This window comes from Lepus europaeus, chromosome 11 (assembly GCF_033115175.1).
Source record: "Lepus europaeus isolate LE1 chromosome 11, mLepTim1.pri, whole genome shotgun sequence".
NCBI lineage: Eukaryota > Metazoa > Chordata > Mammalia > Lagomorpha > Leporidae > Lepus > Lepus europaeus.
The window spans coordinates 69,967,887-69,991,205 of record NC_084837.1 but is presented as its reverse complement, the minus strand read 5'-3'; the positions used below and the strand labels follow the sequence as shown (position 1 = coordinate 69,991,205).

At 39.5% G+C, this 23,319-nt stretch overlaps 1 protein-coding gene and 1 long non-coding RNA gene across 8 annotated transcripts in view; one reads left to right on the top strand and one right to left on the bottom strand.

Annotated features, from left to right (window-relative positions):
- LOC133770147 (uncharacterized) overlaps positions 1 to 23,319 on the top strand; it is a 122,845-nt gene that overhangs the window by 57,463 nt on the left and 42,063 nt on the right. For 4 of the 5 annotated variants that reach the window (XR_009867314.1, XR_009867312.1, XR_009867311.1 and 1 more), the window contains 2 exons: positions 10,413 to 10,531; positions 11,348 to 11,397. This is a non-coding gene — a long non-coding RNA (uncharacterized LOC133770147). Of the gene's footprint in view, positions 1 to 3,320; positions 3,397 to 10,412; positions 10,532 to 11,347; positions 11,398 to 23,319 lie in introns of those variants that run through there. The other variant, XR_009867315.1, reaches the window with a different exon arrangement.
- Positions 1 to 23,319, bottom strand: part of SLC12A1 (solute carrier family 12 member 1) — a 96,270-nt gene that overhangs the window by 32,847 nt on the left and 40,104 nt on the right. For all 3 annotated transcript variants that reach the window (XM_062205856.1, XM_062205854.1, XM_062205855.1), the window contains exons 10-18: positions 22,823 to 22,974; positions 20,631 to 20,738; positions 20,188 to 20,311; positions 18,795 to 18,896; positions 16,695 to 16,850; positions 13,092 to 13,191; positions 12,206 to 12,317; positions 2,868 to 3,008; positions 486 to 592 (exon numbers count right to left, since the gene is read on the bottom strand). In XM_062205856.1, coding sequence (XP_062061840.1) covers positions 486 to 592; positions 2,868 to 3,008; positions 12,206 to 12,317; positions 13,092 to 13,191; positions 16,695 to 16,850; positions 18,795 to 18,896; positions 20,188 to 20,311; positions 20,631 to 20,738; positions 22,823 to 22,974 — 1,102 coding nt within the window. The remainder of the gene's footprint in view (positions 1 to 485; positions 593 to 2,867; positions 3,009 to 12,205; positions 12,318 to 13,091; positions 13,192 to 16,694; positions 16,851 to 18,794; positions 18,897 to 20,187; positions 20,312 to 20,630; positions 20,739 to 22,822; positions 22,975 to 23,319) is intronic.

The window sequence follows — 23,319 nt, the reverse complement described above, 5'->3', positions numbered from 1 at the left end:
TATACCATCTAAAACTCACATTCACTGCATAAGCTGATTGTGTTATACCTGGTTACAGATATCGCTGGCATATGGGATCCCTAGTTGGCTCTGGCATATTGAATGTGTTACCCAGTGCTCAGAAAAAGACAAGGACTGAAATGGACGTATCAGTCAAACCAAGTTTCCAGGTGTTTTGAAAGAAAAATCTCTTCCTTACCCAGCTGTCCTTTGATTTTACTCTCCTAACCATGTTGTGATTTTAAACATTTGCCTTTTCCTTTGATACTGATGTCCCCCCACCCTGCCTTCTCTGACGCTCTGACTCCCTTCTCTTCTGTTGTTGGCAGTGTTGTTTTGCTTTGGTAAAGAATTTAGAGTACCAGGAGAATGTGCTTTTCTCAGGCAATCTGATCTGGCACAAGAGTGTTATGCGCAGTACAAGTTATGTACTGCCCTGGTTAGTGCTTTATAAACAAGAGTGCATCTTGAAAGCCGTCACTTACTGTATGATTCCCACGTAGTTCTCGATCTCTGTCAAGGGAGCTTTCCTCCATTTTTTTTTATATCCAATCACCAGAGTGTTTGGCTTCATTCGGCCTAAGCCCGAGGCCTAAACAGAGGACATAAACACACGGGCAATTCTTACTGCACCAGGAAACTAGCACTGCAAATGAAAACTAATGTTCAAAGAGCACTGAAGTAATGTTCTGAAGATTCTGAAGATTAGATTACATTTTAGTGCATGTCCTTCATGCCCGTACCCAAGCATAAAATAGAAAGATTAGTTCTAAATCATCTCAGCCATAAATGGGTTTTAGATGACAGAAATGTAGCTTTTCTAAATTAGCAGTCATTTGCATTTCTTCTGACACACTCATTAAAATGGTTCAATAATTTAAATTCAAGTGAGGGTCAGCTTAACTGTTGGCATGCATGTTGTAACTTAGTGGTTCAAAGCTTATTTCCACCTGTTATATCCATAATGCCATTAGTAATAAAATCCATGTTTGGAAAATTCTTATATCTAAGGATCACTGAAATCTCTACTTATATTACTTACTCAAGAGAGACTGCACTATGTCTCTAAAAGCTAATAATCTTGCATGGCAGGATCGTTAATAGCCATCTTCCATAGCAGAAGTTTTGTTTCCCCCATTAGATGACAGGAAATGGCTTCCAGTTAATTAAATTTAATCTGGCAGTATTATCAAACACCTTATAATTGGAAGGTGTTTAAATGCTAGGTGCTGTGGGAGAGTAGTGAGGCATACTCAGCAGCCTTACGGTAGAGGAGACAAGATACACACAAATAATTCTAAAATAAATACAAAGGCAATAGAAGCACAAAAATGAAAAGTGGAATTCTAGCTGAGGATTCCCTACTTCATGGGAGAGGTGGCATTTGCGCTGAGTCTTGGGCATTGGTGAGATGTTGACAGAGAGCAGTGGGAGTGAAGAAGGCCATTCTGAGTCACAGGAATAGTGAAGGATTTGACCGGAGCAGGATGTTTTAGAGGGAACAGTAGCAAGTAGAAGGAGATAAACACTGATAAAAGGTTCCTGAAATATCCTTTGCCTCCAACACACTTGGTGTTGTTCTTAGAGGTGCACAGTGGCTAAATAGTTCCTGAGAGCCATTATTTGGCCCTTAGCAGATATGTGGTAGTATGGAGATATATATATACATATATATATATATATATATATATACACACACACATATATACAGTCTTTTCCAAGACTAAAGTTTGGGAATGTTGTCAAATGTACTATAATTTCTTAGATGAAAGAAAGTTTTATTCAAAATTTATCACTGGCATTGCGTCTGTTTAATATTACTGTCTGCCCTTATTCCATGAGCCCTCTGCACTCTACTTTTATTTTAAGAAATTAATGTGAAATTATGCATGTTCAGTTTTTTCACCACTTCTTCTGAATTATAGGAATTACTTTCCATACCTATTTCTTGTCTCCCTGCTGTTATTCTATATGTGTGTTTTCATTCATAGTTGAAATTTTTAGTATTTTACACACTATGATAATTTTACATTAAATGTGTAACTTTCACAATATTTTAAACCAAAGAGCTACTGCAAGGTAACTACTTCTGAAAGAAAAGTCAGTATTTTGTAATTAATACCTATTTCCATGGTTTAATAAATGAATAAAATGAAAAGAGGCTGTATGTGGTTAGTAGGTCTTTCAGAAATTGTTTCTTTGCTTGTGTAGCTACATTGTTTTAAGGATTCTCTGACGCTCTATAGAGATGGGAACTAGAGAAAGATTTTATTTATCTCCTGTAGAATGGTAAAGAAGAGGAAAAATGGAAAGAATAAGGGAGAAACAATGGAGAACTGTGGACTTAACATTAAACAGTAGAGATTCCTACATTTTATTCAACATTCTGGAAATAACTCAGGAGGATAGAAAGATTTTACGCCTAGATTACCATGCATTTATTTAGTTGACTCTAGCATCTGCCCTTATACCATTTGCGAAAGAAAAAAGGGAAAGTATGCCTAACTTGAGCATTGCTATCTGCAGTATGAGATGCAAAAATAGTTTGAAGTTTTAATAGGATCCTGAATATTGTCAACCACCAGACAAATTTGCATTTCAATAAGTACGGGACAGAATGTACGTTGGTGGCCAAAGGCAACCTGATTTTCCATTTCCAGCATATCATTCATAGTTCACAGTGATAGAACCTTGCTGCTTTTGTTCTAGCTTTGCCTGTCCCCAGGAATTAAAAGTGAATTTCCTAACCATCTGTACTGATCTCTGATGTGAGTTGCCAAGCCATAGCCGTTCTCTCTGGGAGCTTCATTAACATGGAATGCTAGTTTCTGTTGCCTCTCTGTGCATTCCTTCAAGGCCATCCTTACCTGAAGGAGACTTCGGACACCATCCCTGAAACAATCTGCCGCCACTGCAGCATAAAAAGCCTTGATTTTGTTCTTTATAAGCCAGGCCTGTTTTTTCGCCATGCCACTGTTCATCTCCTTAACACACAGCTTGCGTGGTCCCTATACGACACAATGAAATATTGGTTAGAAGTGCTGCTATTATACATCACACTGCTGTTGTTTTCTAAAGCACAAAAATAGCTAGCAATGCCCTATTGAGTTAAGAAATGGGAGAGAGGGAAAAATACCTCACTAACCAGGGTTCACGCTGATTTGACCTTTTGTGGGGTAGAAATTGTGTTGCTCATATTATTCATTTTCCACCCCAAATGTCTAGATTTATTAACACCTGGCTAATGAGCTCTCTCATGCTGACTGAAAGGAAGCACTGAGGGCATTGTGGCACATGAGAAAAGTACTGAAAATGTGATTGAAGAGACTAAGGATAAATACACAATCAAACTTTGACTAAACAGGAAGAGCCACTTTCACACCAAAGAAATCTCAGGTAGAGCCCATTTTTAAGAAATAAACACAATTCTTGGGAGCTAGAATTTGGTGAGTCGCGAATCCTGCAATGAACTGCATATCTTGACAATTCTATTAAGTTGATACATTGCTTTTTTGTGTGGTCAGAATACCATTGAAGCACTCTTCCTTGCATAATGGTGACACACTTCTACTCAAATTAGCATTTCCTTTTCACTCAATACATTTGGTGGAAACAGAAATTCACATATCTATGACATTAAAAGGAGCCACTTATTGTGATGATAGATAAAGAATTTTATAATTTCAAGATTTGGGTCTGCAAACTAATTTTTAATGAAAAGTTCTAATGTTTCCCCTTCCTTAAAGGTCTAATGTAGTTTTTTTCCCCCCTCTCCTATCAAAATTCAATTCAAAAGGTATTTCTAGGGGTAGGCATTTGGCCTAGCAGTTAAGCCACTGGTTAAGATGCCTTAATCCCATTTTATATTACTTGGGTTCTACACCTGGCTTCACCTGCTGATTCCAGATGCTAATACAGATCCTGAGGGGCTGGCATTGTGGCACAGCTGGTTAGGAGAGATACTATATCAGAGTGCTGGTTCCAGTACTGGTTGCACTGCTTCCAATCCAGGTTCCTGGGGAAGGCAGCAGATGATGGCCCAAGTACTTGGGCCTTGCCACCCACGTGGGAGACCCAGATGGAATTCTGGGCCCTGGCTTTGGCATGGACAAGCCCCAGCTGTTGTAGTCATCTGGGGAGTGAACCAGCAGATGAAAGATCTCTCTTTCTCACCCACTCTCCTTCTCTGTTACTTTACCTTTCAAAGAAATAAAATCTTCTCAAAAAATGCAGACCTTGAAAGACAGAGGTGATGGCTCAAGTGGTTAGTTTCCTGCCACTATGACCTAGAATGGGTTTCTGGCTCCCAGCTTTGTCCTGCCTTGTGCTGGCCATTGCAGGCATTTGGGGAAGTGACCAGGAGATGGGTGTGCATGCATGCGTGCACTCTCTCTTTCTCTATCTCAATTTCTTTTTCTCTCTCTCTCAAGTGAAAATAAATTTAAACAATTTTTAAGAATTTATTTTTTATTTATTTGAAAGGCAGAGTTACAGAGAGAGAGAGGGAGACACACACACAGATAAGAGATAGATAGATAGAGACACACACAGAGGGAGAATGAGAGAGAGAGAGAGAGAGAGAGAGAGAGAGAGAGAGAGAGATCTTCCACCTGTTGGTTCACTCCCCAAGTCCCCAAGGGCCAGGTCTGTGCGAGGCCAAAGCCAGGAGCCTGAAGCTTCTTCCAGGTCTCCCACGTGGCTACAGGGGCCCAAGCACTTGGGCCATCTTACACTGCTTTCCTAGGCACATTAGCAGGGGGCTGGGTCAGAAGTGGAGCAGCTTGGGTCATGAACAGTTGCTTATATGGGATGCTGGCGTCACAGGCAGCAGCTTAACCCACTACACCATAACATCAGCCTCAAAATAAACTAAAATCTGAAGAAAGTTATTTATGGTCATCTACCATGTGTCTAACAGGGTAAAAATTCTACTTTCTCCCCCTGGTAATTATTTCAATGTATAGATTTCATGTAAGTCATCTTGGATCAACATACTGCATTTCTAACAAGTTCCCAGATGACATGGATGCTGCTGGTCCTGAGACCACACAGGAAGTCACAGTTTGGAGGATCTTAGGCTGGAGAGAAAGGGCATTGGGATACATGAAAAAATGCCCAAGCTTTACAGTCAAACACAGCTGTCTAAAAATGAACCCTGGCCATCTTGAGTCATTATTATGGAGCTATGAAGCAGGGAGGCATTGTCTATCCTGAAATGTTGTTTGAAATAGTAATAATACAGTACTTAGTACGAAGTCTGAAAAATAGTTGTGCTCATTCAAGCATGATTTTTCTTATTTTGAATGAGTGCTCCAATCTCACTGAAGACCCAGGCCTATTTCTATTACTGTGTTTGTTCTATAAGAGAGCTACAAGAAGAGTGAACTCAGAGTCAGGGTCCTGGGTTTAGATATTGCTATGGCACTGACTAGGTATTATTCTGGGTATGTCATTTGTCCTGTCTTGACGTATGCCCAACATTTATAAAAATAAGTCGATTGCCTGAGTCATCACTGCTCAGTACGACAGCCTTTGTCCAGAGTTGCTACTGAGCACTTGATGTGGCTAGTTCTGAGATGTGATGGAAGTGTCATATATACACTGGATTTCGAAGCCTTGGTACCAAAAAGTATGAAATATCTCAATATTTCTATATTGATTGAACATTGAAATAATATTTTGGATATATTGGGTTAGATAAAATACATTATTTAAAATGACTTTACCTATTTCTTATTTCTGTTTTACCTTGTGACTAGCAAATTTTAAATTACCTATGTGGCACAAACTATATTTACATTGCAGAACAGTAGATGAGCTCTGGGGTCCCTTTCATTTTAATATTCTATTTAGATTGAATCAGATTCTTTAAATGGTTATTTTTACAGTTTATTTTCTATACCTGCCAACTTTTAAAATTAAAAGCAAACATTCTCCGGCGCCATGGCTCACTAGGCTAATCCTCTGCCTATGGTGCTGTCACCACGGGTTCTAGTCCCGGTTGGGGTGCCGGATTCTGTCCTGGTTGCTCCTCTTCCAGGCCAGCGCTCTTCTGTGGCCTGGAAGTGCAGTGGAGGATGACCCAGGTCCTTGGGCCCTGCACTCGCATGGGAGACCAGGAGGAAGACCTGGCTCCTGGCTTCGGATCGGCGCAACGCGTCGGCCGTAGCGGCCACTTGAGGGGTGAACCAACGGAAAAAGGAAGACCTTTCTCTCCGTCTCTCTCACTCACTAACTCTGCCTGTCAAAAAAAAAAAAAAAAAAAAAAGCAAGCATCTTCAATGAAGACAGAAGAGGCTGAGAATCAGGGAAGGTAGTTATTAAAACAGAAGACATGAACGAAAGAAAGAAAGATCAAAGTTAGCTCAGTTTTCCAGTGTGTCAGTGCATTTTGAACCATTAGTTCATTCTAGACTCTGTCAACTGCAAGGGAAAGAAGGGGTAGTCTGTTAAAGGAAGCTCAATGGTATTGACAGTTATTGGATGAAGAATAAACAACAACTAAGTTGTTGGGCCATCAGTATATTGAGTTCTAGCCAGTGACCATGAGCCTTGCAGAAAATGGCATTTATTTTAGTAAATACAATCAAATGTATATCTTTTAGCATTACAAAGATGCATACTAGTCATTAATGAGAAAGAGATTTCTTTCAATGCTTCAATTTACCATATTGGGAAGTAACAAAAACATTTCATATAGAAACTTTTTTCGTAAAAGCAATTATAATAGCTTTATCACACATTTATTAATGTAAGGCTAGCCTTCAGTGCAAATGTAGGAAGGATAGTAAAAACGAACAAAGAGAAAAGATACCATGAAATACAATTACCCAACATTCAAGACTGTCACAATCACATAAATGAACTTTATCACCCAGTTATAATATTTTAGAAGTTAGCTTCAGTTGAGATCTAAAATATGAGTACATAAATTAATTCTGGATTTGAACAAAGAAGATTTAAAAATCTTATATATAGTATAACTTGAATAGTGATTGAGAAATCAGTAAAGAATTTCTAATTGTTTAGTCTGGAGAAGTTAATGTGATACTGCTTCAAATAAATGAATATTGTGAAAAGGAATTTTGCAAAGAAGTTCTAATCTCATTAGGATCAAACAGAAGAATTTGGAGTGCAATATTTGAAGTGCAATATTCTTTCCAACTTTTATCTTTTAAAACATTGGGAATCTTACTTGTCTTTGTTTTCATTGCTGCTTTGGTTGGAAATGTGGAAAGGAGTTTTTTTCCCTATCTGATTTGATCCATATTTTATCTCACCATGCATCCTGGTGCCCATTCATAGGTCATTTCATTCTTTCTGTCTTTGTTCATGTCACCATTTTATTAACATCATGACATAGACTTGCTGACAAAAGGAGAATAGATGCATCTAAAAAGTACACATTTTTTATTGGGAAGAGTGAAAGGTGGAATTAAGAGTAGGGCAATAGAAGAAAAAATGAGAATTATAGTTTTCTCTGGATTATTTGGACTTGGGCAGCTCTCCATTATGCGTGGAGTTAGGTGATGGTTGTATGCTCTGAATTTTCTTGAGATCTTCTCTGAGAGAGAGAGATTTAGACTTTATTAAGATATTTAATCAAATTGCAGAACAGGAGAGAAAGGTAAGTTGCATTTTGTTAGGAGGGGAATCTGTGTGAGGAAGCTGATCAAAGGCTCCCTTTTCTCTTTCACAATGGAAGAGAGGACAAAGTTTAAGGTAATGTTAAAGAATGGGAAAAACAGGAACCAAAATAGGTACACATCTTGATATGCATGTGTGAAATGATGATAAGAATACACAAGCTTTAGATAATAGGGCCTCTGCAGTCAGAAAACCATGGGTCTGGAATGGCACTGAGAGGGGCTTCAGCTTGACCTGAACTTTTGATTTCATTTAAAAAGTGAGTGGGAGAATTTATGACAAATATGCTAATAGCTGTTAATTTAACTAGGAGAGGTAGAATATGGCTCTCACTCAATTTCATATGAAATTGCCCATATTCAACAGTATTGTTCTTAAAGGATGTAAATTTCATGATTCAACAAAATATTTTTCTTAATGTCTTAAAATGAAAATAGAAAGCCTTTTGCAAATTTTAAGACAAACAACATTTAGAAAATAAAGAAGTGGCATATTTTAGGGCAATAATGACTTCATCTGACTTCATCCAAGATCAATTGAATCAACTTTTATTCTTTAAAAGTATATGTTTTTATTTGTTTTAATAATAACAATAATAAAAAATACTCTGCCTTTAAATGCAAGCCTGAGAAGTATGTGGATGAGGGACTGCTGAAGTATGATGTCTCCTCACATAGGAAAGTTAAGTATGAGCTGACACCACTGGACTTTTATAACTAACATGGTATACCTAGAGAATTAAGGGTACATAAATTAAAACTAAGTTATCTGCAATTATTGGATTAATTATCTCTTCATCTACTGTGATTTAAAAGTGAGAAAACTAATTGATAAAGAAAGTCAGTGCTTATTTATGTCATAATATCTAGGATGGAACTGGTGAAGGTTAAAATTTGCAACTCCTGACTCAGTACTTGCTTTTCATGGAACCTACTTAACTTAGGTATGCTTGGAAATATGAGGAATACTAGAAGGTGAAGGCCTATTCCTTCTTTTTTCTATGGTGATAGGAACGAAACTCAAAGAACAAAATTACTTAGAGCCTCTAGGGATAGAAGTATGTTATTGGTTTACCATATGGTAATTCAAAGAAGAAGAACAGCCAATATTTTAAAACTTTATGAAGCTGGATTTCTGAAAAGGACCCCCCCAAATTTGTCTCAATTATTGTCCCTTTATCTGAAATACTCAGGATGAATAGGCTACAAGGAAGAAAAGGGAGGTACAATTTGGATGAGTGAGAGTAAGAGCTACTTGGATAGGTAAAAGGCCATAATGTGTGTTTGAGGTCCAGCAGAAAGTATAGTTCTCTTATTTCAAATTTCCATGGCTTCTGGGGCCATGGCCTCTGGCCCTTCAAAACTGCTTTGGTTGCAGGAAATGGCAGCTGGAGCCAAACATTTTTAATCTACCTATCAATATCAAAATTCCAATGAATTCCAGGTCTTGTTCCTTTCTGGTAGTCTAACAGGACTCCAAGCACACGCTTCAGTAGCTGAAGGCCACCAGATGCAGGTAGCAGAAAGCCGGAGTACTGTGATTAGTCCAGTTTGAGTACATGGTACATATCTCACTGCTCAATCATGATCAAACTGCTAGATGCCTAAAAAATTCAAAATCCAGTGTTTGAAGCTGGTTTTTCTAAGAGTATGCTTTAGTTGAAAGTACTGTTTTTCTGGAATGAAAATGACAACTATGGCACATCAAAAAATAATGATAATTACAACAAAATCAGTAATAACAACTCAAATTAAGTGAGAATTTATTATTTAATAGCTACCAAATTGAGTACTTGGAAGTTTATCTTATGTGATTCTCACAGCAATTTGTAACATAGGTACTGTTTTGATTTTCATTTTATAGTAGAAAATTGAGGCACAGAGAGACAAAATTATGCACCCAAAGGATTCACATCTAATAGGTGACAAAACAGTGACTCAAACTTAATAGTTTCAAAAGTCTGAGCACCAGCTTCCTACAGTTGTAAACAAAATTGTCATTGTTGGGGTAGGCATCGTGACACAGTAGACTAAGCCATGGCTAGAGATGTCTGTATTCCATATCACAGTTTTTTTTTTTTTTAATATTTTGTTTATTTATTTGAGAGGCCATCCTCTACTGCTTTTCTAGGCCACAGCAGAGAGCTGGATTGGAAGAGGAGCAGCCGGGACTAGAACCGGGAACCATATGGGATGCCGGTGCCGCAGGCAGAGGATTAACCTACTGCGCCACAGCACCAGCCCCCCATATGCCAGTTTGAGTCCTGGCTTTTCTGCTTCCAGTCTAACTTTCTGTGAATACATCCTGGGAGACAGCAGATGATGGCCCAGTAATTGGGTTCCTGCCATCTACAAGGGAGACCTCAATGGAGTTCGGGGTTCCTGACATCAGCCTGGCTTAGCCCTGATTGTTGTGGACATTTGGGGAGTAAGTGAGTGGAAGGGGGATCTCTCATTCTCTCTCATCTGCCTTCTGTAGGTGAAAAAATAATACATTTCTGAAAATTGTTGTTGTCTTGTCATCATTATTATTTAACATTTTCCACAAAGTTGGCCTAACCATCAACCACTTGTGCTTTTAGAAAAAAGTTTCTAGTGGAGTGCTTACTCTCCCCACATCCCTTTCCATCTGTTTCTTTGCAAAGATGACTGACAACTGAGCCTAAAAGCCTAAAAATGCTAACAGCATCTGAAACCCCAGCAGCTCAAAGAAAGTAATTAATTGCAAAGTCATTAACTGATCCAGTAAATACTTTCTGTTCCCAGGAGAACCTTGGCACCTGGGAACAAGACTTAGGGTCTACATGAAGAAACCAGCACAGAGCTGTATACTGTGGTCCAGCATACACGTCAAACAACCAGCGCCTTTGGAAGCACAGACTTAGGTACCTACTTCAAATGAAATGATAATTTAGAATTATACTCCTTTATTATAGTTAAGCAGCAAAGGGTTAATTAAAAGCACTGTATCTTGTCTCTGTAGACTTCCTTACTAATATATGACTGTTTATACTCCCAGTTCATTTCTCCAGTCCTGAAGATATTTTATTGCCTGTTAAACTGAGTTTTCTCTAAATTGCTGGAGAAGAGAAACACCCCAAACTGCTTATCCCATCAAAACTGGCTTCTATATTATATTGGCCAAAATGAAATCCACTAATCTAGGGCACCAAAGTTGATAATAAGAGAGCAGGGTGCTTGATAAGATTTTTTTCAAATCCTTTGGTGTCTCAGTTGGCCATTACTTAACCTGTCAATCTTATGTATTAAGTAGGATTCCCCACACCCCCACTCCTGGATAATTGCATTGAGTTATATTGTTTGAGTTACTATCATATAAGCATCGAAAGGAGAGAGAATATAACCAACTTGCTCCATACAGCATTTATAATATCAGTGTTGGTCATGATGAAATGTGGTAAGTTAGCCCCCTGCCTCAAGGCAGAGTTGACTGGCCTGAGTCACACAACTTCCTGATAACCCTATTCCTCAGCCAGTACAGAAATTTAAATAGTGGTGGCTGATGCTAATAATGGATACAGCTCTTTTCAGGCTTTTTCCTCATGCCGTAACACAGAGCGTTCCCAAGTGGCCTGAAATGACATTCTGGCGCATTGTGTGATCTAGTGATAATGCAAATTTCGTGAATCTCATTTCCCAATCAATGAGAACAGGGCTTCTTTTCCTCTCTTGTTCATCAGGCTGTTGTGTGGACTGAATAAGAAAAACTAGGAAAATACTTTGAAGAACAGTAAGTATTTAAATATCATAAAATATACATTGATAGATAAGGATTTTTTGAATGGTGTGTGTGTATGTGTGTTAGAGAGAGAGAGAGAGAGAATGAATTATAGGAATATAATAATGGTAGGCTAGTTTGTAGAACTTATACTTAATATTTTACTTAACTTTTATGTTTTCTCTCCACTTAAGAAATTGGTTAATAATTATACGTAAATTTTTAGCACCTACTTGTAATATTTCCTAGAAAAACCATCAATAAAGTATTATTAGTCTACAATATATTTCCTGAACAAGAAGGAATTCGTTCAGCTCTAGCTTTACCAAAGACATAGAAAAGTTGGTTTAATTCCCTAGATATTTCTAGTGCTATCAGGTTTATACAAATATTTAATCTAAATTCTATGTGCTATAACTTAGGGCCTTTTTGTCTGCTTCTCTCATCATCGATTAATCTCCATAATAATGCTTAATCTGGCTTATTCTATCCTTTTATGTTACTGTGGACCATTAGCAGCCCAATGCTTTTATTTTATTTCTGAGTCAGTCTGTTTTTCTTGATTCAAAGGCCATCATTTGGAATATTTATCACTTTAAGTTGGTCTCCTATGAAATCGGAAATACATTTCATCCACCCACTTAAATTCAAGATCGTGGGCATTTGCTAGTCCTTATTGTATGAATCAAAGAAGAAGTCTTTTGCTCAAACTCTTTTGCCATTTGCTTGTTTTCTTCATGAATCTTCTCTGCTCACTTAAAATAAACCAAAGTGAGCAGGAAGGAAAAAAAGCAGTTCCCTTGGATGAAGTGGCTCTTACCACAAAGACTTCACAGCAGATGCAAAGGCCACTGTTCTTGGTAAAGGCATATGTAATGTCCAAGAGAGCAGGTCTGGTCATGGGTCCACCTGTTAAGACAATGCACTGGGGTCTGGAAGTGGAGAAAAGGTGGATGTGAGAATTGGACATCACAAAAAGCTTGTGTACCCAGAATTAACCCAATGTAGATGGCGGATACAGAAGGCTTGACAGGTGGGACAACCTCTTCCCTAATTATTTCCTGGGTTTCCCACCAGAATTCTCGAATCACCCTGCTTGTCCATCTTGCTGTCTTTGTATTCTAAATGTAATTACTCACAACAGAATCTGAAGTAAGGGAAAGGTAGTCTTGTGTTCCCTCTCCCACCCTCTCTGGACACCACCCTATCCCAAATCTGAATACAACCTTTTCTTCTCTGACCAGTACTTTCATGCTTCTTTGTTTTATCGTCCTAGTAAGCTTGTGATTTGAGGTTCCATTCAAAATAAGAGATAATAAGGGAAGAGCTAAAAACAAGTTACTTCTCTTAAAAATCTGGTAAGCTGTAAAGCCTTAAGGTTAATAGACATGATTCCAGTGATTAACATGTGTGTATCTGGTGACATCTCTCTGAAATCACATCACTTGGGTCACCTCTCTATCTCTATACATGGAAGGTAACACCTGGTCCTACGAGGGGCTATGGTTTAAGGTGAGCATTGCTCAGAGTGGAAGGAGAGAAGCACTCACATACAGGAAGTGTGGTCATGAAAACAGCAGTTTTACATGACTGCTCATTTTTACAATATACCTATAAAGCTTATTACTACTTTTGTGCTCTCATCTCCCATACAGGAAAGAAACTTCTAATGTGCAACATCAGGATGCCTGAGAAACTAATTTTACCTGAAATTTTTCACATGATCTTCCACTGTGGTTAATTCTAGGGCATTGTCTAAAGCACTAACGTAGGAAAGGGCCTGTGTGGAGGAGCCCCAGTTTACATCTGTGGACGAAGGAGAAAATTGGTATAAAAAGCATTGACCTTTCACCTGTATATCATGAATAACTTCTACAAACCGTTCCCTTCTATAATTTTCCTGGGCTATGCCGGCAGTGATAAATGCCCCAATTAGAGAAAATATAATGTAATATTTCCTAGAAAGAGCATTTTGTTGTTCTTTGAACTGTGTGGATCTTTAGTAGACAGACTTCCTTTCAGCTGGGGCTCCTCTAAAGTTGCAGTTCCAGAAACCCTTGCTTGGTGGAAGAGGCACACTATAGCCAGAGGGATGTGAGAAAATGGTCAGCATCTGAGTTAAGTTCAAGCGATCTTCACAAATTCTTAAGTCAAAAAGAAAAGAGGTATTTCCATATACACAGTGTGCCATGATCTTTAGATTTTGAACAGTAAAACTGAATAGCTCAGGAATTTTTAGTTCTAGATGTCCACAAAGAGGGTGGAGCTTTCTTATCAAGAATATAATTTAACTTTTTTTAGAATCTATATTTATAATTTTTTTTTTAGAATCTAACCTTATAATAAGGGAGGTCAGCACTATCATTTATTATTTTAGGTTTTCTTTACAAATTAAATATTGAATAGGTCCTCTAAGCTTTTTTTTTTAAGATGTATTTATTTATTTGAAAGTTGGAGTTACACAGAGAGAGAGGAGAGGCAGAGAGAGAGAGAGAGATCTTTTATCCACTGGTTCACTTCCCAACTGGCCACAACAGCTGGAGCTGTGCCAGTCTGAAGCCAGGAGTCAGGAACTTCTTCCGGGTCTCCTACGCGGGTGCAAGGGCCCAAGGGCTTGGGCCATCTTTGACTGCTTTCCCAGGCCATAGCAGAAAGCTGGATCGGAAGTGGAGCAGCCAGGACTAGATGCAGTGGCCATATGGGATGCCGGCACTGCAGGTGGTGGCTTTACCAGCCCCAGCCCTGGCCCTCTTTAAGTTTTATGAGAAGTCCCTGATAGGAACACACAGTTCCACCCCAGATGACAGACAGGAACTGTTCTCCCTAGCCTTGCTCTGGAGAGTGAAGGAAGGGGTTTGAAAATTATTTTCTGGAAATAAAGAAAATATTAGGGGCCGGCGCTGTGGCATAGCAGGTAAAGCCGCTGCCTGCAGTCCCAGCATCCCATATGGGTGCCAGTTCAAGTCTTGGCTGCTCTACTTCTAATCCAGCTCTCTGCTATGGCCTGGGAAAGCAGTAGAAGGTGGCCCAGGTCCTTGGGCCCCTGCACCCACTTGGAAGACCCAGAAGAAGCTCCCGGCTCCTGGCTTTGGATCAGAGCAGCTATGGCCATTGCAGCCAATTGGGGAGTGAACCAGTGGATGGAAGACCTCTCTCTTTCTGCCTCTCCTTTTCTCTCTGTGTAACTTTATTTTCAAATAAATAAATAAACCTTAAAAAAAGAAAATATTAGTACTGATTATGTACTATTCACCAGAGATTAAAGGAGAGTGAAAACCCTACCATTCAGCTGGATACTTGTATGATTTAAATTAATCTTGAACCATGTATTATACACCATATACAAAAATTAACCCCAAATGGACAACAAATTCAAATATGTTTCCCAGTGACACATAGAAGGATATCTTAGATCATATACAAAATTCTAAATCATAAGAGAAAAAAAGATAAATTATACTCAATGTAAATTAATAAATTAGGAACTTCTATTCTTCAAAACAAACTATAAAGAAAATACAAAGAGAAGCCACAAACCTGGAGAAAATATTTGCAAAACACATACTGCTAAAGAATTTACATCCAGAATATATAAAGAACTCTCACAAAGAGTTCTCTACTAAAGATCCACACAATTCAAAGAACAACTAAAAAAAAAAAAAATGAGGAAATATTTAAATACCTGAATAAAGAAGATACTTTGATGACAGATATGATGTTCAAAAGCATGGGGAAATGCAAATTAAACCACAATGAGATGGGACTACATATCTATTAGAATGGTTTTCAAAATATCAATGGATAATTCTACATGTTGACAAGGCTGTGGAGCAACCAGCACTCATTCATTGCTGGTAGGAGTTCCATTACTACAACAGAGAATAATTTGGCAGTTTCTTATAAAGTTACAAGTATATACTTGCTGTATAAACTGGAATATCACTCTTATATATGTACTCAAAATAAACAAAAAAACAAAATCCTGTGCATGACTAGTTATAGCAGCTTTATATATAATCACTATAAAGAGGAAATAATCCAGATTTTCATCAACTGGTTTTTGAAAACAAATTTGTGATATATTCATTCAACAGAATAATACTACTTAAGAATACAAAAGAACAGACTATACAGAAAACAACATGGATGAATGTAAAAACATATGCTAAATGAATGATGGCACACTCAAAGGCCATACACTATATGATTCTATTTGTATGATATTCTAGAAAAGTCAAACCTATAGATAAAAGTCAGAAAAGCAGTTGCCAGGGGCTAAGTTGGGAGGAAAGAGATTGACTATGTAGGAATGTCAGGGAACTTTTGGGTGGTGAAGCTATTTCATGTCTTGACCATGGTGGTGGTTACAGGATTACTTACATTTGTCAAGGCTAGCATTGTGGTGTAGCAGATAAAGCCACTGCCTAGGATGGTGATATCCCTTAAGGGCACCAGTTTATGTTCCAGCTGCTCCACTTCCAATCCATCTCCCTGTTAATGACTGGGAAAAGTAGCTGAAGATGGCCCAAGTGTTTGGGCCCCTGCTACCCATGTAGGAGACCCAGATTAAGCTCCTGGCTCTTGGCTTCAGCCTGGCCCAGTGCTGGCCAATGCAGCCATCTAGGGAGTGAACCAGTGGATGGAAGATTCTCTCTCTCTCTCTCTCTCTCTGCATCTCTGCCTCTCAAAATAAATAAATCAATCTTTTTTTAAAAAAAAAAAAGCCTAGGTTAAGTGTTCACTCAATAAATATTTATTAAGTGCTTACTGAGAACCTAATCATGGAAACACAAGCCATAAACTGGGAATGTTTCCTTGGATGACTCTGGTCAAAGTTAATCATCCCTCTTTTCTCAGTATTTTGGTATTACTCTTCTTATGCTACCTGTTGTATTGCATTATGATTAATTCCCTAAGTTTGTGGCTGTAAACTCCTTGAGGACAGGAACTGTATCTCATTTACCAGGATATTAGAGGCAGAAGGTGATGCCTTGGAAAGCTTATGGGGTTTCATCATACACCTCTGGTTAAGATGTCAGTTCTATCACATCATTGTGGCAAGTGGTCAACACTTTGAACCCCAGTTTATTCATCTGTAAAGTGGGACTAGCATTACTTAACATATGGCATTATTGTGAGGATTGAATGAACTCATGGCATGTACTAGGTGCTCAAAAGGGTTAACTATTATTATTCTTATATTATTAACATCTATGACACACCTATGCACATAAAAGTTGCCCAACAAATGTTTAATGAATGGGTAAAAAGAGATTTGGAAATTCTGTCCTATACAGTCCTTATCTTACCTGGCTTCTTATAAGTCACATAGATATAGAGGAAGAACTCAATGACATAGGTGATGACAGCTGCCCACCAGTTGATGACAAACATGACTGCACAGCACAGAACAGCTCCAAAAAGAGATACCCACATGTTGTAAATTCCATATGCGGGTCTCCATCCTGAAATTTAAAAAAAAAGGTACAGAAGGAAAGCAGGCAAGATTCTTTTTTTCCTGTTAAAAAGAATCAAAATTTTAAAGTCATTTTCCTAACCCTGTGACTTTTTCCATAGTCTTGGTTCCCTTGTTTATCAAAGTGGTGGCTATACCATATAGGATGCTTTGAAATTTAGACAATGTTAAGAGTCTAACATCCTCCTACTTGTGACCACTCATGATCCCTCCATACTTCCTGCATGCCAAATGATTGTCTTCCCAAACTACCAACCCTTAAGCATCTAATGCCATAAGGAATGAAAAGGAGAAAAGAGGGGAAAGAGGAACTTCTTGGTGGTCCAAAAAGAGGTTAGAACAGTGAGCGTCCTGTTCCCATGGGGAAGACAGAGCAGTCATCAAGGGCCATTCTGTTTGACATTTTGGCAGCTTTTCATTATCCCAAGAAAATAGTGATCTATGGGAAAAGAGGAAAAATGCTTGTAGCAATGGCATCTTCAACTCAGTGCATTAATATAGCATGCATTACTTTTCATAATTCCTGCATGTGTAGGGGGTTTTTGTGTTCCATCAGACCCTGAAAGGAAGGAAGTTGAGAGACAGTATGGTCAGGATGGGGAAATCCTGATTAGGAGGGCACATTTGAGGTGTGGGTCAAGGACATTTTAATTGTTGGTTGCCAAATCACAACAGTTTTAAAAGTCCCCAGGAGCAATTTCCTAAATGGCCACAAGATGGAAATAGCACTGTAAGAACATCACAGGAAATATCCTTAATATTTTTTTTTCTGAGTCTGACTTTCTTCAGAGAAGTGTGTGTGTGTGTGTGTGTGTGAGAGAGAGAGAGAGAGTGAGAGAGAGAGAGAAAGTTTTGGGTTTCACCTATATGGTTTTGTATCTCCCCCTTCCCTTTCTTCTTTTTACTTTTTTCTCAGTCTGCCACTAGGAGGGGACTTCAACACATTTTGGGGAAAAAGTGGCATTAAATTATGTTTATTTTGATGCAACAATTTTTTTAAAAACATGCCTAGTTTTTTTTTTTTTCATTATGTGAACTTGCCATGATTAAAAGACTACTCATGTTACTTCACTTTGCTTTTGGAGGATGGCCACAACACGCATAGGGTTACACAACAAAACAGAAGTGAAAGTCCTTGGTTATCTTCTGTAGCCTCGCATCTAGTAGATAGAGGTTCCCCTTCCATCTCTATTTTGTCTTACTGACAACAGGTTTTCCAAAGGAGGCTGAAAATCATGGCAGGCTCTGAAAGAGTAGAAATGTGTTGATACCCCAAATAAAATGCCTTGTAGTGAAGAAAATTTTGAGGATTGATAATGACAAGTCTCAAATCTGGCAGAAAAGCAGAAGAAACTCTGTTGGCCAATGGAAGCAAGGAAGAGATGAGGAGTGACTAGACGGGAGGAGGTTCTTTGGTCTGAAATTTTGAATGACTTTAAACTGTGGTCCAAGGAGTACACTGATGCCAGGGGCATCAATGTGATGGGGCCCCACGTGAATCTGCATTGCTTGCTCTCAGCAGGTAATTATTGGAACTACTCATCCTTCTCTTGTGCACCATGGGCAGGAAGCAAATTGATAGTAAGGAAGTTTCAAATATACACATTTATTCCACTTCTGTGGTCACTTTCACCCTGGAAATAAATAGTGGTGTTTTTCTACTGCTGAAATAAATGTGGTTTCTCTTGCAATGAATAATTTATTGCCACAGGAGAAAATTGACTTTACGGTTGGTCAAAAAGGCCATTGCTCAAATGATTCTTTTTCTATTTCAGAAGTCATACCCCAACTCACCAAAATAAAGTGGATTACACTGCCCACTAGGATATAAGAAAACACATAAACACAGATTGAACACTTTTCACTGACTTATTTTATTGAGACAAACTCACTGTTTGCTTAGACTTATTTTAGTTTTGATATGAAAACTTACCTGGAGATTTGGCATAAGAGGCATGGAAGCAGGAGAAATTAATAAGCGCATAAGAGGCCAGGAAAAAGTTGGAGATGATGGGAGCAATGGTGTTCAGCTCCGCTGTAAAAAGGGGCAGAATTGAACATGTACTGATGAGTGATGAGAGCAGGGGCTGAACAGCTGTTCCTGCCTGGAAGCTTGACTTTATTTGGAAATTGAAAACACAGCTCGCATCTGTCAAAGTTTAAGAAGCTAGTGATTTTTTTGGGGGCTGCCAGAGTTTCCACAAGAGAAGAAGCAAGAGAACCTACCAATCAAAAAACAGATCATCAAGACCTCTGCCTGTAAGAAAGTCAAGTGGGAGTTGCTTAGAAGGTTTAGGGGCTGGACATACAATCAACTCTCCTGTAGAGATTCTGGAGGCCCTGTAGCATGTGCTCTTTATCTGCTATGTCTACAATCAAAAGGCTCTGCAGGGTGACGAAATAGTTGGATATCTGTGCATCAGAAACTCCAAATTGGTAACTTCTGCATATACCCACTACATTCCTAGACATTCAGGATTCTTGTTAGTCATTTACAAGGAATTCTACCTCTCAAGGCTTCCAAAAGTACTTTCATCTCTGTAGTGGAATATCCAGTATGATTTAATCCCAGCTGGATTGTTTTCTGTGTGATACAGGAAAAAATGTAGAGGCATCCTCTCTGAAGGTCAGACATCTATCAGCATCAGAGATGCACATGCAAGTGCAGCTGGGTGTGATTCTATAACATAGATAACTACAAGGAAACAGGCAGGCACAGTTCCCATAGAAGTTGTACATAGAGCTAATCCGTACCAATTTACAAGAGTGATTTTAGGGGTCAGCGCTCTGGCTTAGTGGGTTAAGCCACCACCTGCAGTGCTGGCGTTCCATATGGGCACTGGTTTGAGTCCTGGCTGCTCCACTTCCAATCCAGCTCTCTGCTAATGCACCTGGTAAAGCAGCAGAGGATGGTCCGAGTCCTTGGGCCCCCGTACCCATGTGGGATACCTGGAAGAAGCTCCTGGCTCTTAGCTTTGGATATGCCACATTTTCTAACATAGACAATTCAATTCTACTGTTTGGCCAGTAGACATGGCAGCTTGAGGAGACTCTGGGACCCAATATATTAGGCAGATCAGAATTCAGTTGCACTAGGTTGGATGAGTTTCCAATATTCAGATCCAAAGATCAGATTAAAGTTCTAAGTCCACCTCAAGTTCCTCAAAGCGTTCTACACATAAAGATTTCTCATTTCCTTCTTAGACAGATTCTAATATTCCCAAATGGGATTTTAACATATAGTAGGTAATTTCTCAAAGAAAAAGAAAAACCCCATGAGTAATCAGAATGATTTGGCTTTCAGTAAGAACAAGAAAACTACAAACCAATAAGAATAAATGCCATGGCTATAACGAAAGTGAGAATATATCCTCTCAGGGGTTCATTGTTTTTCCCATATCCCTTTGCAAAGAATTGCAGGGCTTTGTAGATGTTGTCCTTGCACAGAGCCTAATGGAAAAGAAGAGGAGAAATTTGTCATTTATATCTATGCACAGTCATTTTCTCTAGGTGATTCAAACAAGAAGACTTGGGGGAAGATTAAGTGGTACACAATATGAGGCACAAGTTAACACTGCAGTTTATCATTCTTTATATTATTTGAATCGATCTTGACTATGTGGCAGACACAGCGCTTGGGCCAGATGCAAACATTAACAATTTCAGAAAATGATGGAAAATGATTGCCGGCGAGAATGAATATTTCAGCTTGATCCCCATTCAGTGGAAACAGCAGTGGGGAGGAGCACCGGCTCTGTGCCTGTATTACCTGGAACACTTTGGGTGCGCTGACGAGGGAGGCCAGGGCAGAGGACAGAGTTGCCGAAAAGATTCCAGCAGTGATGAGAGGGCCAAACCCTGACACCATGCTCATGACCTGGAAGAAGCAGGTTCAGGTAAAAAGATCCCTTCAATAGGCAGCTAAAAATAAAAACCAGCAATGTTATGTACATGCTTCCTTTTCCACGTTCTGTGATTTGGGGTCTGTTCTATGAAAAAATTGTTTCTGGTCAGATTTTTTCCCCCTGCTTCATTCTTTATATTTACTTTTTCAAAATAGAATGATCTTGGCCGGCGCCGTGGCTTAACAGGCTAATCCTCCACCTTGCAGCGCCGGCACACCGGGTTCTAGTCCCGGTTGGGGCGCCGGATTCTATCCCGGTTGCCCCTCTTCCAGGCCAGCTCTCTGCTATGGCCCGGGAAGGCAGTGGAGGATGGCCCAAGTCCTTGGGCCCTGCACCCGCATGGGAGACCAGGAGAGGCACCTGGCTCCTGCCATCAGATCAGCGAGATGCGCCAGCCGCAGCGGCCATTGGAGGGTGAACCAACAGCAAAAAGGAAGACCTTTCTCTCTGTCTCTCTCTCTCTCACTATCCACTCTGCCTGTCAAAAAAAATTAAAATTAAAAAAAATTGTTTAAAATAGAATGATCTTTTCAAAATTTTATGTATTTATTTTCATATTGTTTTAGAGAGAAAAAGAGAGATTTTTTTTTTTGACAGGCAGAGCTAGACAGTGAGAAAGAGAGACAGAGAGAAAGGTCTTCCTTTTGCCGTTGGTTCACCTCCCAAGTGGCTGCTATGGCCGGCGTGCTGCACCAATCCGAAGCCAGGATCCAGGTGCTTCTCCTGGTCTCCCATGCGGGTGCAGGGCCCAAGCACTTAGGCCATCCTCCACTGCCTTCCCAGGCCACAGCAGAGAGCTGGAATGGAGGAGGAGCAACTGGGACAGAATCTGGCACCTCAACCGGTGTGCCGGTGCCGCAGGTGGAGGATTAGCCAAGTGAGCTGTGGCGCTGGCCTGAGAGATCTTCTAAACACTGATTCACTCCCCAAATGCCAATAACAGCTGGGAGCTGGGCCAGACTGAAGCCAGAAGCCTGGAATTCCATGAGGGTCTCCCATGTGGGTGGCAGGGACCAAAGTACTAGAGCCATCACCACTGCCTCCCAGGATGTGCTTTAGCAGGAAGCTGGATCAGAAGCAGAGTAACCAGGACTTGAACCCTTCTTCTTGCATTAGGTACATGTGTCCCAAGCAGCAGCTTGAACTGCTGCACCAGAATGCTTGCCCCTATCTTTTTCCATTGTTTATTAAATTATAAATGCTCATCACAATATATCCAGAAAATAGTGGAAAGAATAAAGAAGGAAATGATTTCAAGGATTTTGACATTTCCCTCTTCTTTTCCCTGTGGTCATATGTTTCTTTGATGATGGGAAATTGTATCGAGCAGATAGATGACTGTACTTTAATAAGGTTTGGGGAGGGGCTCATCTGTTTACCAGTCTTTTAAAAGACATTAGCCTTTCTTTTTCCTGCACATAGAGGCTTTTCAAACCTGTGTTTTTTTCTATGCTCATTAAACATAATTTTAGATCTGAGACATGATGAAATTCTATCAATTTAAATCCTATTTTGGAATAACGACTTCAGCCAAGTTAATTTCTCTTTGTTGGTTGTTAAGATAGATGAATGAAGCCTTCATGACAAATTTACTTCTCCCTCTGCTCACCAGTCACACAAATTAATATATTTCTAGTCCTACAGTTTTTCCAACTTTCCTGATGCCTTCCCTCTCTGCCACTCACTATTTCTCGCTTGTCCTTATCTTCCAGGCATGCCAGGGCTACCACACAAGCTACCATTAGTGCTGACTAATCTAAAGCTTCTCTTTCCACCATGAAATTTTGAAAGACACGTAAAATCAAGTGGTGAGCTCGCCTTGGTGATACACTTCGCACAAGTGCCTGTTGTCCCCGTCTACCCTCCACTCATACCAAGTGAAACAACTGTATTTACTGTCATATGATGCCTATATGGTTCCTCCTCTCCTATACAAATGGTTCCCTGTTCAGTTCAAATCAACCAATAATCAATTAGCTGCAGATTCAGGAGTTTGTTTATACATGGTATTCTAAAAATGAAAACCATAGCAATAAATATTTTTTTCAGTTCGAACCTGGAAATTGTTCATCAGCCCATACTGACATGGTTCATGTCGGCATCTTGAGAAGTCATAGCCCAACCCACAGGCTGCTGACCCATTGCAGTTTATCCCAGAAATGATGGTGTCATTCATGCTCCCAGTGGCATCTCGGACCACACAGGCTCCTGTGGGAATAATCATGGCTTGTTAATTCTTTATGAAGATTCTGTTTCCTTAGGTTTTTCTCCTGAAAAACATACTTAGTTGACATGGAATCTAACAGGTATGTTCCCTACTCTCTGTTCATTGTCAATGCTTCTTGGGGCATTACAGGAGAGAGTCCCATCCCCTGAGTCCTGGGAGCACTCCCTATCAGTCACAGGCTACCACTTGACTTCCTTGGACAGCTTGAGTCCTAGCTCTTGCTTGCTTCTGTAAGAGACTTGAGAGTTGAGACTCTGTACTTACTTTCTGATTTCTTAATGTGTATGTCAGGGCTTTATACATAATATAAGAGGTCTTCAAACAGT